The sequence below is a fragment of the Halichoerus grypus genome, chromosome 10 (assembly GCF_964656455.1).
Source record: "Halichoerus grypus chromosome 10, mHalGry1.hap1.1, whole genome shotgun sequence".
NCBI classification, from domain to species: Eukaryota; Metazoa; Chordata; class Mammalia; order Carnivora; family Phocidae; genus Halichoerus; species Halichoerus grypus.
In genome coordinates this window covers 103,835,432-103,851,672 of record NC_135721.1, presented here as the reverse complement: position 1 = coordinate 103,851,672, position 16,241 = coordinate 103,835,432, and the positions used below count along the sequence as shown (strand labels likewise).

The 16,241-nt window shown below is 40.4% G+C and overlaps 1 protein-coding gene and 1 pseudogene across 3 annotated transcripts in view; one reads left to right on the top strand and one right to left on the bottom strand.

Annotated features, from left to right (window-relative positions):
• Positions 1–6,344, top strand: part of SNAP25 (synaptosome associated protein 25) — an 82,778-nt gene extending 76,434 nt beyond the window's left edge. For all 3 annotated transcript variants that reach the window (XM_036091055.2, XM_036091053.2, XM_036091054.2), the window contains one exon: positions 5,056–6,344. In XM_036091055.2, the coding sequence (XP_035946948.1) occupies positions 5,056–5,124 (69 nt within the window). In that variant the 3' untranslated portion in view covers positions 5,125–6,344. The remainder of the gene's footprint in view (positions 1–5,055) is intronic.
• Positions 6,345–13,288: 6,944 nt separating this feature from the next.
• LOC118534944 (developmentally-regulated GTP-binding protein 1 pseudogene) lies at positions 13,289–14,703 on the bottom strand (annotated as a pseudogene).
• Between the last annotated feature and the right edge of the window lie 1,538 nt (positions 14,704–16,241).

Below are 16,241 nucleotides of genomic sequence, written 5' to 3'. Positions count from 1 at the left end.
AGAGCCACACATAAAATGCTAAGAAGTAGGGTTAGATGAGGAAAGATTTCAAGAGTTAAGTGACAGGAAAATCTCCAAAAAAGCCAAATCGAGTCTTGAAGGTTGGTTAGGAGCTTGTCAAGAGATGGTGTAGGAATAGAATCAGGAAATAAAGGAAAGAATACTTATTTTAGTTTAACGAGAAGATGAATATGAGCTTTGATTTTATAAATGCCAAAGCTTTAATGATAGTTCAAAAAAGCCCAGATTCCATTTCCAGTTCAACAGTTCACATGTCCAGATCTCAAAATAGAAAGCATAATCTGATGAAGTTGAGTTCACACAAGGACACCAGATGTGGCTCTAAGAGAAAACCCTCTGGTGTCAACAAGAGTCATAAGGAAAAGTGAAGAGAACAGAATGGGAAGGGATGGGTTTAGGGCCTTGAGATTGGAAGGGAACAGAAAGAAACACTGGATAAGCCTTATAAAAAGATTTGGGGCACCAAAACCTGATATTCCACACTACAAATCTGACATACTTTCTACGATCTTGTATTCTTCCCCCTCCCCGATCAGTAGAGTCCTGAATATTGCTTATCATCTCTTAAGATATCAAAATGCCAACAGGAAGAAATAGATACATTATAGGTTTAATGGTAATTGTGCATCTATAATCAATTCTAGTTGGCAATCTTACATTGTATGAGTTTATTCCTGAGCTATATTCAGCTCAAGCTGTATATATACAGCTCATATTGCTGTATGAGCTATATTCAAAGAGAGATACTGAAGTTTTGAGCCTGAAACCCTGAGTTTCTTTTTAACAATTCATTCCACTTTAGTGAGCAGAGAAGGATGCTTTGAATCCTAAGGCTAAACACTGAGTTTCTTGGAACCCAAGCATCCTCCACCTACCTGAAAAAGAAAAGAGTAGACATAAAGGGAACGCTTTGCCCTATTGTGCTCTATGTGCTCCCTATTAAAAATATCTGATCGCATAATATTTTGCCTGATCAATATTGAGTTACACAAATGTCAGTGTTGGTTGGCAAAAGGCTTGTGCTTTGCTTACTTTTACAAGTCATGACATACTTATCATTGTTAAGAGCCTTTGATATGCTAAAGCTTTTAAAGCTGCACAAATCAATAGATTTTAGAACAATATTGAGAGTTTCAAAAAGCACTGGAGCCAACACAAGCTGACCTAGCCCATTATGGCCAGAAAAAAACAATTGCCAAACCACCTTCCAACGGGAAAATGATTTGAAAAAACAAGAAGTACTCATTTTCTGTCAATGGACCCAATTTACTCACAGATGTAGGGAGATAATGTACCTCTAACTCAATTAGAGTTCCAGAAGTAGTACTTTTACTAAGAGAGAGGGGTCAAATCTTTATTGATAGAGTAGGACTTTCAGCACCAAAAAGTGTTCCTGGAAAGGCAAGTGGCATCTTAATTCTGCCACTTTGCATTTCTAGTTCTCTTCTCTAGGGAAAACCTTTCATTTTGGGCCCAATTTACTAAAGGGCAAAGATGTATGCAGCCATGATGTGTAATTGGAGTCAGGCAAGTGGATGGGAAATAGCCATTATGGTTTGTATCATTCTTTAAGTGCTGATTTGTTTAAGAAGTGAAAGAGGGGTCTAGTTGCCTTTGAATAACTAGCCTTTATCTTAGCTCCAAAATCAGAATCTGAACATGATTAGAGAGAGTCCATTTCAACGCAGCATCGCCACAAATGATACATGTTATATGAGCTGCACAATTTTTAATAGATTTCCACCTGTCTCATGTAAGTTCTCACTTCTGATCATAGGAAACAGTGTTCAAAGGTCTCTTGCATATCTAAGAGTAAATTAAACTCACAGTCTAAGAATAAAAAGAATCTTGGGGCACATGGGTGGCTCAGTCTGTTGAGCATCCAACTCTTGGTTTCAGCTCAGGTCATGATCTCAGGGTTGTGGGATTGAGCCCGCATCAGGCTCCATGCTCAGCACAGAGTCTAGTTGGGATTCTCTCTCTCTCTCTCTCTGCCACTTCTCCTCCTCACACTCTCTCTCTCAAATAAATAAATGAAACCTTAAAAAATAAAACGAATAAAGGGAATCTTCTGATGTTTCTCCCATATTCTCCCATGGCCCCCAACAACAACCTTCACCCTACCCCATCAATCATGATCTTCTCTCATCACTTGGATTGATAGTAAAGTTTTGGAAGTCCAAAACAATGTAATTTTTAATACATCCCCATGGACTGTCAAGAAATTACTTTGTCTATTTAAAAACTTTGCTTTCTGCTTTAAGGTATATATATATATATATATACCTTTAAGGTATATATATATATATATATATATACAGTCTTCTAAGGTTGAAATGGTACAATTCTTTCAGAAAACTAAAATGGGGCAAGTTGTATTAGCTTCTTTATGTTGTTCAGGAAGTAGTAATGTTCAAACTTCAATTTAAAGTTGTCAGTGGTAGATGCCACACACATGTTGAAATACAGTGAGGCTGAAGCTTTAACATTCCTTTGAATTCTCCTATCAATGAGGAAACACAGCATTTGAAAACTAAGACCTTGAGTTCCAGTGGCATTTCCTGCTCACCAGCTTCATGACTTGATTTCTTCATCTGAAAGATAATAAGGGAACAGTTCAAACCTTGGATGAGAACATGGCTACCGTGTAGGGTAATAAGCATCCACTTCTGGAATTCTGAGCAGGGGCCTAAAAGCTACCTGCCATGGTCTGAAGTTGAGATTTCCAGAGTGTGCAGAAGGGTGGGCTAATGATCTCCTTCTAACTCTCTTAGTGGCTCTGTGGGGATCATCCTTGCTTTCTCACAGGGGCAAATCATGTGGCATATCTTGGGTATGCCAGTGAGCTTAAGATTCTCTAAATAGAAATATGAAAACTGGGGTGGGCTATATTCCATAAATACAGTCCTAAAGCATATAAAAAGAATGAACACAGAGTCCTTCTCCAAATACCAGGGAGACATCTAAAAGGAGATTACCCCAGGATTTGTTCCTAAAAGATGCTATTTCTGTTATATAATAAAGATATAGTACCTATTGCATAGGGTATATGGGCTTGAATTTTGATATGCTTCAGAGAAAATCTAGGTAGAAATCACAGAACTTCAGTGAACATAGGTCTGTTTTGGATCCTTTGATGATGTCCAGAGAATAACCTCATGCTCTACTTCAAAATATCCGCTTCCACCACCAGGTGAATGCTCACCAGTGTATTCTTAATGCAAGAGTTTCTAGAATGCTTGCTTCCAGACATGCCATCCATTTTTAAATTAATGATTTTCCCCCATTTGCGTTTTCCTTAGTATTCAGTCTGGAAAAATAGCGTAATTCAGTCTGCAGAAACATTTCATATTGGTCTGAGCCTAGAATTTTCCTTTGCACCAAAGTATCATTATTTCTGATAGAGTTTATAGCTAAAGAGAGGAGATTTAAGAGCCAAGTAAAATTGGAGAGAATACCTATTTTCCAAATCAGGAACCTAAGGTCCAAAATATGAATCTATAGATCAAAACAAGGAAAATTAATGCTCTATCTTAACTTGTTTTGAAAGTCAACTTTTGATTATCCAAACAGATGGTAGGAAACCATTGCCAGATAATTCAGAATAATGAATAATCTAGCAATATTTCTACTTTAACTTGGCAAATTTCTAGTTGAATATAGATAATTCTAAGTGTGCTGGGAATTCACAATTAAACTAAATAAAGAAGATCCAGTTTGGTGGAGATTGGAAAGCACCAAGCACCATAGAAGATGCAAAATCGGTAATCATTGAACAAATACAGGTTGATAAAAAAGCAGTTCAGTTTCCCTACACTGCCTCTCAGCTTTGTGTTCCTCTTTCCAGGCTAGAGAGGGCAGACACCATCACCAATCATGATAAGACAAAACAACAGCCTAAACAGAATCTTCATCTTTGCCTCTGCTTGCTCACTCAGACCTTTCTCAGTGGTGTTGGGAATAGTTCATTTTCTGGGTTTTAAAAGTCTATCCTGGTAGCAACTCTGGGTTTCATGCTGCATATACAGCAAAAGGTAACTGAAGCAGTGAGACAGTCAAGGCACAAAATTATGGAAAAAGTGCTCTTGTTAAAACAAGCCAATGATAAGGGACACCTGGCTAGCTCAGTCAATAGAGCATGTGGCGCTTGATCTTGGGGTCATGAGTTCAAACCCCCAGTTGGTGTGGAGCCTACTTAAAAAATAAATAAATAAATAAATAAATAAACAAGCCATTGTCAAACTCCATGGGAATGAGTCTTCAAAAATGGAACTTAAAATTATTAAACATCCCAAAATCAAGTCAGATTTTCACCCAATAACAATAATTGCAAGATAAAATATATTGAGCACTTAATCTTTGCAAAAAATTATTCCAAGCACGTTATATGTACAAACTCATTTCATTTTCACAGCAGACCTAGTACTATAATGATTAACATGATGATTACTAGTGTGGATTCTGACTCCAGGCTGCCTGATTTCCTCATTTGGAAAAATGAATTAATAATAATATACTCCTCATAGTTGATATCAATCTTGATGTCAAGGTTGAATGAACTGGATATAATAGACATTCATGCTTGTTAGCAGGATTCTTTTTTGTCCAGCTTCGAGACAAGAAAGCCAAGGCCCCAAGATGTTATGTAATTGGCCCGAAGTGACACTGGTTAGCCATGATTTGAACCCAACTGTATAAGTGGTGGTAATTAAACTCAATCCACAGATGTGAATGCCTTTCATAACGTCACTGGGTGTCATTCCAGGATAGAAAGATAAATGATGTAACCCTGTCCTCAAAAGGATGCGCTCTGGTAGGGTGAAACAGTCATGAGTACTAAGATGGAGCTTCTGTGATCATGTCCAAGTAGAACCACAAGCAATGGTTCTGGGATCACAAAAGAAGAGAGGGTCAGTTCTGACAGGAGAAGTTTCAAGATGCCTTCACTCAAGAAGGGGGCATTTGAACGGACCCAGAAGGAAGAACAGAATGTCCAAAGGTAACCTGAGTTTTGTTTTCTTCCCCCTTTTCTAGGCTGATTCCAACAAAACCAGAATTGATGAGGCCAACCAACGTGCAACAAAGATGCTGGGGAGTGGTTAAATGTGCCCACCTGTGTTCTCTTCCAAATGCTGTTGGGCAAGATAGCACCTTTGTGCTTTTCTCATTGTATTACCTAGTAGGTCTGCACACATACACACATCAGTCCACCCCCATTGTGAATGTTGTCTTGTATCGTTCATCAGCTTCCCCAAACTATTATGTGTCTTTTGTTCTTTCTGAGTCTCTTTCTTTCCAAAGGTTGTATATAGTAGTCATTTGGTGGCTCTAACTCCCTACATAAGATGTCTTGGGTTTCATTTTTCCTTTTCTCTCCTCCGTGGTGTTTGCTGAATGACAACAATTTAGGAATGCTCAATGTGCTGTTGATTCTTTCAATACACAGTATTGTTCTTGTAAAACTGTGACATTCCACAGAGCTACTGCCACTGTCCTTTCTTTAAGTGTCAGGCTCTGAAACTCTCAAAATTTGCTGTCCTTGGTTCCTCATGGTTGTCATCTGTCTTTATGATTTCATGATTAGACAATGTGGAATTACATTACAGGCATTGCACTAAAAGTGATGTGATTTATGCATTTATGCATGAGAACTAAATAGATTTTTAGATTCCTACTTAAACAAAATCTTTCCATGACAGTAGCATACTGATGAGAAAACACACACACACAACAGAAACAACGAAACAACAACAAAGCATGCTCAGTATTGAGACACTGTCAAGATTAAGTTCTACCAGCAAAACTGAAGTAGTGTCACTTTCTTTCTGTCAGTATATAGACTTATTAATCATGATCATCCTTTTTTAAAAAAAAAGAATTTTAAAAAAAGATGGATTTGACACACCATTTAATCATTTCCAGCAAAATAGACGTTTGGCTGAACTATGTCAAATGAATGTAATATAGGATTTGTTTGCTGCTTTTGAAGGCTATGTTTTGGAGAAAGCAATCTTGCTGTGAAACAGTGTGGAGATGTAAATTTTATAAGGCTGACTCTTATTAATCACCATTTCCCCCTGTGGTTTGTTATCAGTACAATTCTCTGTTGCTTAATCTAGAGCTATGCACACCAAATTGCTGAGATATTTAGTAGCTGATAAAGAAATCTTTAAAAAATAATATAAATGAATGAAATATAGATAAACTGTGAGATAAATATCATTACAGCATGTAATATTAAATTCCTCCTGTCTCCTCTGTCGGTTTGTGAAGTGATTGACATTTTGTAGCTAGTTTAAAATTATTAAAAATTATAGACCCCAGATGTCTGCTTTAATTTCTTTATGGACTCCGTCTGACTTGGCACTCACATGAGAAGAGGAAGCCTGGCCACTCCATCCCATTGCTCCTCAGAAGCCAGTTCTGTGTGCTGAGAACACTGTGTGGAAAAAACAAAGATGTCCCTTTTAGACACAATTCCAATGGCAGGTGACACTTGGCTTGATTTTTATCATCTGTTTCAGAAATATTTGTGTGTGGATTCAGTGTTGGCTATGGGAGAAAATCCAGTTTTCCAGAAGATAAAAGAAAACATCTATGGAAAAAATCTGTGGTACTCAGACTTGACCCTACCTAGATTTAGGTATATCAGGTATCAATCCACTCTTCCTTCCTCTCCCCAAAATCCAGTCCCACCACCAAAAGTGAACCCTCCACAACCACACCACTGCTGCCCTCACTTTTTTTAACAGCTTTATTGACGTACCATACAATTCACCCATTTAAAGTATATAATTGAATGGTTTTTAGTATACTCACAGATTTGTGCAATCAAATTTTAGAATATTTCTAATGCCCCAAAAAGAAAGCCCATACCAAATAGCAGTCACTCCCATCCCACTTCCACCAGCCATAGGCAACCATTAATTTATGTCTGTCTATAGATTTGCCTATTTGAACATTTCATATAAATGGAATTATACAGGATGTGATGGCTTTGTGTCTGGCTTCTTTTACTTAGCATAATGTTTTCAAGGCCCATCCATGTTGTAGCATGCAACAGAGCTTGATTCCCTTTTATGGCCAACTAATGTCCATGGTGTGGATACCACATTTTGTTTATCCATTCATCCATTGATGGACACTTGGATGGTTTTCACTCTTTGGCTATTATGAGTTATGATGCTGTGAACATTCATGGCAAGTTTTTGTGTAGACCTGTTTTCAATTCTTTTGACATCACCATTTTTGCCATCACTGCCTCTGTCACTACAAGCCAACATTTCCCCCACCATCATCTCCACCAGCACCTGTACCAGCCTTACCTCCACCACTGCTACTACTGCCTTGATTACCACCACCTTCCCCTCTCCTCTTCCTCTGCCACCTCTCCCTCCTCTTACCTAATATCTTCAGTATCTCCATCTTTATCACTGCCATCTTCCCAGTCACTAGCATCACCTCCATCCCCTGCCACCACCACCAATGCCCTCAACTTCACCTCCTCCACCATCTTCACCATCACCACCATCACCTCGCTCACCACCACATTCACTAACACCACCATCACCACCATCACCTCCCTAACCTCCATCTCCTCCTCTGCCTCCCTCTTCTGTCCCATAATAGCGATACAGATGAATTTGTCCTGGTTGCCTTGGCTGGCCACCAGATAATTTCATCCCCAAAAGCAGTTATGGAGGTTTGCTAGAGAAGTTAAGGAGTGGAAACAGGGATGACAAACTCGTCATTCTCAATAACTGTTTGCAGTTCTTCACCCTCTTCCCAAGCCTCAGGATAGGTTCTAGATATACCCACATGCTCAGGGAAGTTATTCTGAGGAACAACTATAACAATACATCTCTTCTTGAAAGTTAAGAGTAGTAGAGAGGATGCTAGAAGATGGAGAAAGTGGATAAGTATGCTACATATGTCAAAGTTGCTAAGGGGTCAATGTATGGGTCATATCAGAAAATTCTCTCCCAAATTCCATCTCCTCTCAGTGAGGTGTGTTTCCACATTGTATGAGTAATTAAAACCCCATACTGGATACATGAAAATCGAGATATAAGCATTTTGCTTTAAGGCCCACCACATAATTCATTCTGAAACCCATTTCCTTGGATAATTGAGTTTGTCCAGCCTCAACTCTTCTGCAGTCAATTCCTTTTGGCTAAAAGAGGACATATTCCCTGGGAATGAATCAGCTCTGGGTAGGAACCAACTCAGGAAGTGCATTAGAAATATAACGATTGGGGAAAGGCTAAATCTTCTGCCTGCCTCATCCATGGCCCTTCTACAAACAACCAGAAGGTGAAAGGTGGTCCCAGGTCCTAGGAGCAGAGTCCTTTCCTCTTGCCTGCCTCTCCATTTCTAGTTTCAGTTTTCCTTCTTTCACATCCTCCCCCAGCATCTCCTTTGACCAACTTTTCCAATCTTTGTGTCACTGATTGGCCAGACAATTGATGACTGCACTTGAAATTAAGAGAAAAGGAAAAGACTCATACTTGGTGATCATCTACTACATGCCAGGTACTGTGTTAGGTGCCTTATTTATGTTGACTCAATTAAACCCTCCTAAAAATGCTACAAAGTGGGGATTATTAGCCCATTGTGCAGAAGAAGAAATTAATAGTTTATTTGAACAAGACCTCTCAGCTAATAAGTAATGTAGGTGTGATTCAAACCAGATGTGTACTTCCAAAGCTATAGGGAAGCCTGGAAGATAAATCCAGGATTGCGCCTCTCTCAGTTCAAGCAGCCAGGAAACTCCAGGAGATATTTGGCTTCACAAAGAGCAGCAAAGACAAATGTACTGGATTTCTTAGCCAAAAGTCTTAGGGAACACTTTTGATTCATTCTTTCATTCATTCATGAAATATTTATTGAGCTTCTATGCCAGGCCCTGCTCTGAGTATTGGGAGTACATGGGGCAGGGGGAGGGGAAGAGGCAGCAGAGGGAACAGGGAAAATTCTCAAGCATTCATTGAATTTATATTCAAGCTGGGGGAGATAGATAAACCAAGTCAAAAATGAAGTATATCAGATAGTACGTGTCACACAGAAATGTAAGCAGTGAAGGGGAAAAAGAGTGCAGAAGGTGGACAGGGTATTATTTAACATAGAATGACTGGGGAAGACTCACAGATAAGTGAAATTTAAGTAGAGAATTCTTCAAGGTTTGGAGTAACCAAAGTGATATGTCCAGAGTGAACTCATTTAAGAAGCAGGGGTTGGGAGTGAGAAAACAAACATACAAACTATATCTTGTCATTTAGTAATCCTGGAGTTCCTCCTTGGCAACTCAGTCAACACCAGTTTTAACTATATCCCACACTGTCCGGAAGAAACTTGCAAACTCCTTGGCTCAGAGAAGAAGGATGCAAGTCCACAAGATGAAACAAACTGTGCAAGGAATGATCAAGTTAAATTGTCTTAGGAGAGGAGAAAGTGTTGACTTCAAGGTCCAAGATTTAGGAATTCTTGCTCTGGGTGCTCTTCATACAATCATTGACATACTAGTTTACCTTCAGGCAAGTTAGTCATATATCTCAAGTTCTCCATCTAGGATTTGGAAACTCAAATCTATCTCCTAGAATGTAGGAGACTTTGGGGAACAAGGAAACTAAAGAAAAGTAAACCATTAACAAGTCAGTTAACCCCAATGCCCACAGCTATTTCCAGGATGAGTTGCCAAAGCTCCAGGTATCTAACTATTCCAGAGTCCCAATCTCAGGTGATGTTTCCCACCCACCATCTCACCATCCTTAGCTCCTCCAGCCTCTTGCCATAATACAGCTTCAAGACCATTCTGTTCAGGGGGCTTCCTGCCTTAATTTCATGATACTGTCTCCACAAGCAACTCAGAAAAATGTGGCCCATCATCCTTCTCCTAGACACTGCTAGTGCAGTGCCCATATCCTCTTGAGCACTTACCTCTACTCACAAAATGCTGTTTGCAGTGAAGAACACTGCAAATTCTCTGTCTTGGGACAGAGAACACCAGAACTGCTAAAGTTTTAATGCCCTGGGGAGCAGTCCTTAACCAAGGGTGGATGGGGATTGATGAGTAGATAGATACCCAGTTTCCTTGGCCCCAGGTTGGGGTAGCCCTGAGCTGTGTGTTCTACACTGTCTTCCAGAGTTCCCCCAGCAGAATCAATCTCCAGTTCCTCACACGGTACCTTGCCTGGTACTTATCACTATTTATTGGCTGTCTTTTCTTCTCTCTTTCCCACCTCATTATTTGTGTTTCCTGGAATCTCTTCTCAAATAAACTACTTCCCCTGAAATCCATCTCTCAGGGTCTGCTTCTGGGGAAGCCCTACCTCAGACAATACATTCTCATGAGATCCATGCCAGCTTCTGAGCATCTCCCCCAAGACACTGCTGTAGAGAAATGTGCTCTAAATTTTTCACCACTGAAGTTTAACCAGTCTTTCTAATGTCTATCCAAAGGTCATTAAAGTCAAGAGCATTAATACTGCTTTTGCCATTTCTCATGTTCAAAATAGAAATTATTCCCAAATGAGTTGTACCCTCTACAGTTCTACTCCTAATATTACCCATTGTTTTCACAGCTGCCAATACTATTAATGATAATAAGGCAAACTAGACAAAGGATCCAAAGAATATGGTGGAGGCTGGAACCCTCTGTAAGTTTTCTACTGCTTTGTAACCAACTGCCCCCAAAACATGGTGACTTAAAATAATAAATATTTATTTAGCTTGCAGTGCTGCAGTTTGGCATTTTGAGCTAGGTCTGGCTAGGAGTTCTGGTCTTGGCTGGCTTCCTCACATGACTATGGTCAACTACAGGTCAGCTGGGCAGCCTAGCTTCTGGGAGTTGGCAGATGGTGTGGTATCGCATTCTCCAGGAGGTCAGCCAGGACTTTTTCTCATGGCAAAGTCAGAAAGAGTGGAAGTGTGCAAAACCTCTTCTAGGCTCACTGCTTCTACCATATTCTATCAACCAAAGCTGGTGACAGGACAAGTTCAAATTCAAGATATAGGGAAATATACTCCACTTCTTATTGGGAAAAGTTTCAAAGTCATATTGCAAAGAGAAGGGTTAATAATATGGCTATCTTTACAATCACGCTACCACAACCTCAAAGAGGCCTGTGGAGTTCTACTTCTCTCCTCTGTGTCTTTAGAATCTCATGGAAATGGGGTGCCTGAGTGGGGCTGTCAGTTAAGCATCTGACTCTTGGTTTCCTCTCAAGTTGTGATCTCAGGGTCATGAGATCAAGCCCCACATCAGCCTCTGCTCTCAGTGCAGAGTCTGCTTGAGATTCTCTCTCCCTCTCCCTCTGCCCCTCCTGCTTGTGTGCTCTCTTTTTCTGTCTCTCTCTAAAATAAATAAATAAATAAATCTTTAAAAAAGAAAAAGAATCTCATGGAAACGAAAGGTTAGGGTGAGCCCTCCATGTGTCTTAGAGTGGACTCATGCTAATAGTCTTCCCTTTTAGTAATATTCAAAAGAAAAAGTGTAGGGCTCAGCAGGGCCAGCAGCCCAAGGAAGGATTTGAGAACCGTGAGCAGAATGATTGTAGGATTGAGGACTGCTGACAAGATGTGGCAGCCTGAAGATGATAAGACTGACCTTAATCCTGAAATAGAGAAACTAATCCCTCCTATTCAAAGCAATAGGGTTTCAGCACCGTCATTAACCCCTAAACAACAGAATTTGAAAAAAACAATTTTAAAATGTTCAAAATAGAACCGGGTCCTCAACCAGCACTTGACAAATACCCTCATTCTAGAAGCTTCTGTGGTTTTTCCTTGCCATCTTTCATTTGTTGCTATTTTGTGGGAATTTTGTGGGGTATTTCTTGGGGGAGAGGGCTTTCTTTTATTTTCCTTTCCTCCCAATCTTTTCTGTGCAAAAATATACCATTCTCTTTGCTAAGAGGATAAAAAAGACTGATTACTCAGGGATGAAAAAGAACTTATGTGTGTCAGAGACAGCTTAAGTATACACAAGATGTATCCTGGGTGTCTGGGGGAGTGGGGATGTGGGAGGTGACTGCTGTCTTCCCAGGCACTGTCTTACTTCTTTAAAGGAACTGTGACAACCGCCAGTTTAGGAAAGATGAGGCAAGTGCTAATGGTGTGTGTTTTTAAACTTTCAGAGGCTGTGCAGATAGAAAGCCCTAGAGACCTAAACCCATATTCTCATTTGTTATTAAAGGCAAAACTCCAATCTAGGCCAAGTAGATTCTCTAAGGGGCTAGAGCTTTTATACCACTCCACTGAAATCCACTTTGTTTTCCACACCTATTGATTCGACCATGACAATGGCCCATTTCAATTTCTTCCCACTGAACTTTGATGTATGCACCTAAAATGCAAATAACGTATTCAGCTCCAAGAATAATGAGCAGTTCTTCAGTCAAGATATCCCTACTAACTGCCTCAACTTAACTTTATTCCAGAACAATCACTTCAAATGACGAAAAATCACCCGAGTGCCTTGGAAGTGCTTTTCCCCACCCCCAGGGGATTGAGTTAGGGGGTGTTATCAGCTGCTTCCTCAGAAAACAAAGCCTGAGACAGAGGCAGGAATCTAAGTAGTTAATCTGGGAGTGTGACTCCAGGGAGCAGGAATGAGTGGTGGGAGAGGGAAATGCTGAAGGAGGGAGAGCTAATTCAAGAATGCACAATAGAGTTAGCCGACGCTATAGGCACCTGGGTGTTTAATTCCCATGAGGCAGCTGAGAAATCTCGAAAAATGCACATCAGGACCATCTTTCTGGAGCAAGAAAGGGAGATTTACCCAGCTGTTTCCATCTCCCTTTGGTCAAGCACAGTCATGGGACAGCACCTTAACTCCCCTGTACTTCTGGGTTGTGCACGGGTAGGTCAAGGGGTTCTTCTCAAGGAGAAAGAAGAAGTTCTAGGGCAGAAGTGAGAGGTGGGGCTGAGGTAGGCACCATCAGTTCATACTTGTATGAGGCTGGTTGAAGTCTGCATAAAACTGGTTGCCACTACTGTGGTTGGAAAAAGAGACAGGGACAAGAGAATCTGAAGGTATGTTTAAGAAATGTCTGACATTCACTGCATAGAGTTGTACAGGTTGCATACTGCTCAACCCTAGGGAACATCATTCACATCATAACAACAGCTCCACATTTCCCTGCTCAATATATAAGATTTCAACTGAGATTTTGTTTGAAGGAGCTTCCAGTGATAAAAAAGAAAATGCAAAACAAACAAACAAAAAAATAAAACCTTTAAAGCCACTGTTCAAGAATAACTTGGAGGACAAATAGAAAAGGCAAACTATAGAATAGATGACAAAAATAAAGTTCTAAATATTGGTGGTGGAGCCAAGGTTTTTTGTTTTTGTTTTTGTTTTTGTTTTTGTTTTTTTTTGGATGGCCTACCAGGTCCTTTATGCAGTTGAATTTACAAGGTGACACCAAGTTAAGACAAAATTCCAGCTTGGATGCCTTCATCTCCCTCTCCTGAATCCTGATCCACTGGCTGCCAAAGCTCAAAGGGGTTTGGGGTAGGGTGCTTGGTCATGGGAAAAGCTGTTATGGTTGGCCAAGCACATGGGTAGAGGGGAAGGTTTCATTTCTTCACAATCTGAATGACATTCTCGTCCTCCAATGTATGATCTTTACCCACTTTTTGAGGATTATGTTTCACAGACAGACCCCAGACCAGAGCGTATTTAAATTCTTTGATAAGATTTTTGTGAATCTTCATGCAGAAATCCTCCACCGTAGTCCTAGAGTAAGGCAACACCACTGGGGATGTATAATCTGGCAACTGGCCCTTGGGTTTGGTATAAATCCTCACTAGTTTCAGATAGTCCCGATCTTTTCCAAGAGGTCATCAAAATTCCATCAGTGCTGGGCAGAGATGGGTATACAGTGAGGCACATTATATATGATATCCAATTCCTCAATGGAGATCTGATCAATCTTATTCAACACATAGATACAAGGGATGTAAACTCTGTTTCCTTCTACCACGTTGATGAGGTCATCCACTGTGGCATCACTACACAGTGTCATACCAGCTTTGTGAATTTTGTATTCAGCCAGAATGCTCTTCACAGTTTCAGCATCCAGCTCACTCTAAGGGCAAGTGGCCATGAGATTAATGCCTCCTTTATCCTTCTTCTTAAAGCCAATGTTGGGGGTTTGCTGTTCAAGCAAATGCCAAAGACTTCCAGCTCATTTTCAATTATCTTTTTGTGTCCCAAGGGTTTCAGGACATCCAGAACAATCAGGATCAAGTTACATGTTCGGGCCACTGCAATGACTTGACGGCCTCTACCTTTCCCATCCTTGGCACCCTCAATGATACCTGGAAGATCCAGGAGCTGGATCTTGGCACCTTTGTATCTGATGACACCAGGCACAGTGGTCAGAGTAGTGAACTCATAGGCTCCTACCTCAGAATATACCCCTGCCATGTTACTAAGCAGTGTTGACTTCCCCACTGATGGAAAACCCACAAACGCAATTTGAGCATCACCTGTCTTGGCCACATCAAAACCTTCTCTTGGCCCACCACCACTTCCACCTTTTGGGGTAATGAGCTGTCTATGAAGCTTAGCAAGGCAAGCCTTAAGCAGCCCTAGGTCGTGTGCTGTGGCCTTGTTCTTTTGGAGATCGAAGCCATCTTGGCTTCGATCTCCACGATCTTGGCTAAGGTGCTGCTCATGGTGGCGAGTCACGGGGGGTTGGGGGAAGAGTGTAGTGATTTCCGCACAGACTACTTCCCCTCACACAACCACTGGGGGGCCTGGAGCCAAGGTTTCAGATGATAGCAGAAGAGTAATAAGGAAGACTTTTTTTTGTTTTTTGTTGTTGTTGTTGTCGTTTTGAATTCTCAAGACCCAGAGGCAGAGGGCCAGAAAGTTCAGCATGAGGAGGAAGAGAAGGAAAAAGGGACACCAAAGAAGATAAGGTTGAGCAATTCAGGCAAAGTGATAACAGAAGAAAATGGGGGTGGGAGTGATGTAACTAGTTAAAAGGGAACAAGAAAGAAATATAAAAGGGAACTTTTAAATAGAAATAGTGACTGAAAGACTGGAGGACATAGGGCGAGCCACTTGCAGGCTACTTCTCTTTCATCTTCTCAAAATAACCCCACCTGTGTTCCTTGACCCTCCTCTCTTCTCATGGCTGGTGTCAAGGTGACCTTGATTACAAATTTCTCTAGCTTGAAGCTACTCTCTTTCAAGTTGTTATTATCTTCAGTCTCAACTCATCCAATATTTCTCCAAACTCATTCTCTGACCAAAATATTTCACACTTCTCTTCTCTCATGTTCTTACATCTCTCCCCATGCCCTTCAAACTCATCTAAACTTCTAGTTCCTTCTTTTAAGCTATCTATCAATAACTCCAGCTTCCAATGTTGGCAAGAGCCCCGGGGCACGACGCTTTCCACTTCATGTCGGCAACTTCAATTTTCTGCCCTTCAAACTTGGACTACAAACCCCAAACTCTGGGCCAATGTAGCCCTCTGCCTGATTACGCCTGTGCCTGGGATTTTGGGAACACAGGTTAAAAATCACACAATTACCTGGCTGACGCCAATAAAAATGTATGGTCCCACTGGAACTCTCATGCCCAGCAAGTGGCAGTGTAAATTGGTACTACCACTCAAGAAAACCATTTGGCAGTATCTACAAAAGTACACACACTAAGATTTAGCAATCCCATTCCTAAGTATCTACTTAACAGAAATGTGTACTTTTGTTCACCGAAAGACACATACATACAAGGAGGTTCATAGTAGAAATAGTCATAATAGCCGCAAATTGGAATTTACCTAAATGCCCATTAACAATAAAATTGAAAAATCTATTATGGTTGTTTACACATGTAGTACATACAGCAACAAGCAAACTACAACTACATGCTTTTGCATGTAGCGACATGCATAAACCATACCAATTCAACGTAGAATGAAAGAAGCCAAATATGAAGAATATATTTGATTCCATGCATATAAAATTTAAGGACAGGATAAATTAATCCATTGTGTTTGAAGTTAGCATAGTGGGTACCCTTGGGGTAAAGGGTTAGTGAGTTAACCAGGACACAAAGTCCTCTTTCTTGACATGGGTACTGATTACATGAGTGTGTTCAGTTTGCAAAAATTCACTGAACTATGTAATATGATATGTGTGCACTTTAGGGGATATACATTATACCTCAACAAGAAGTTTTGAAATGGTTGTAAAAACAACAA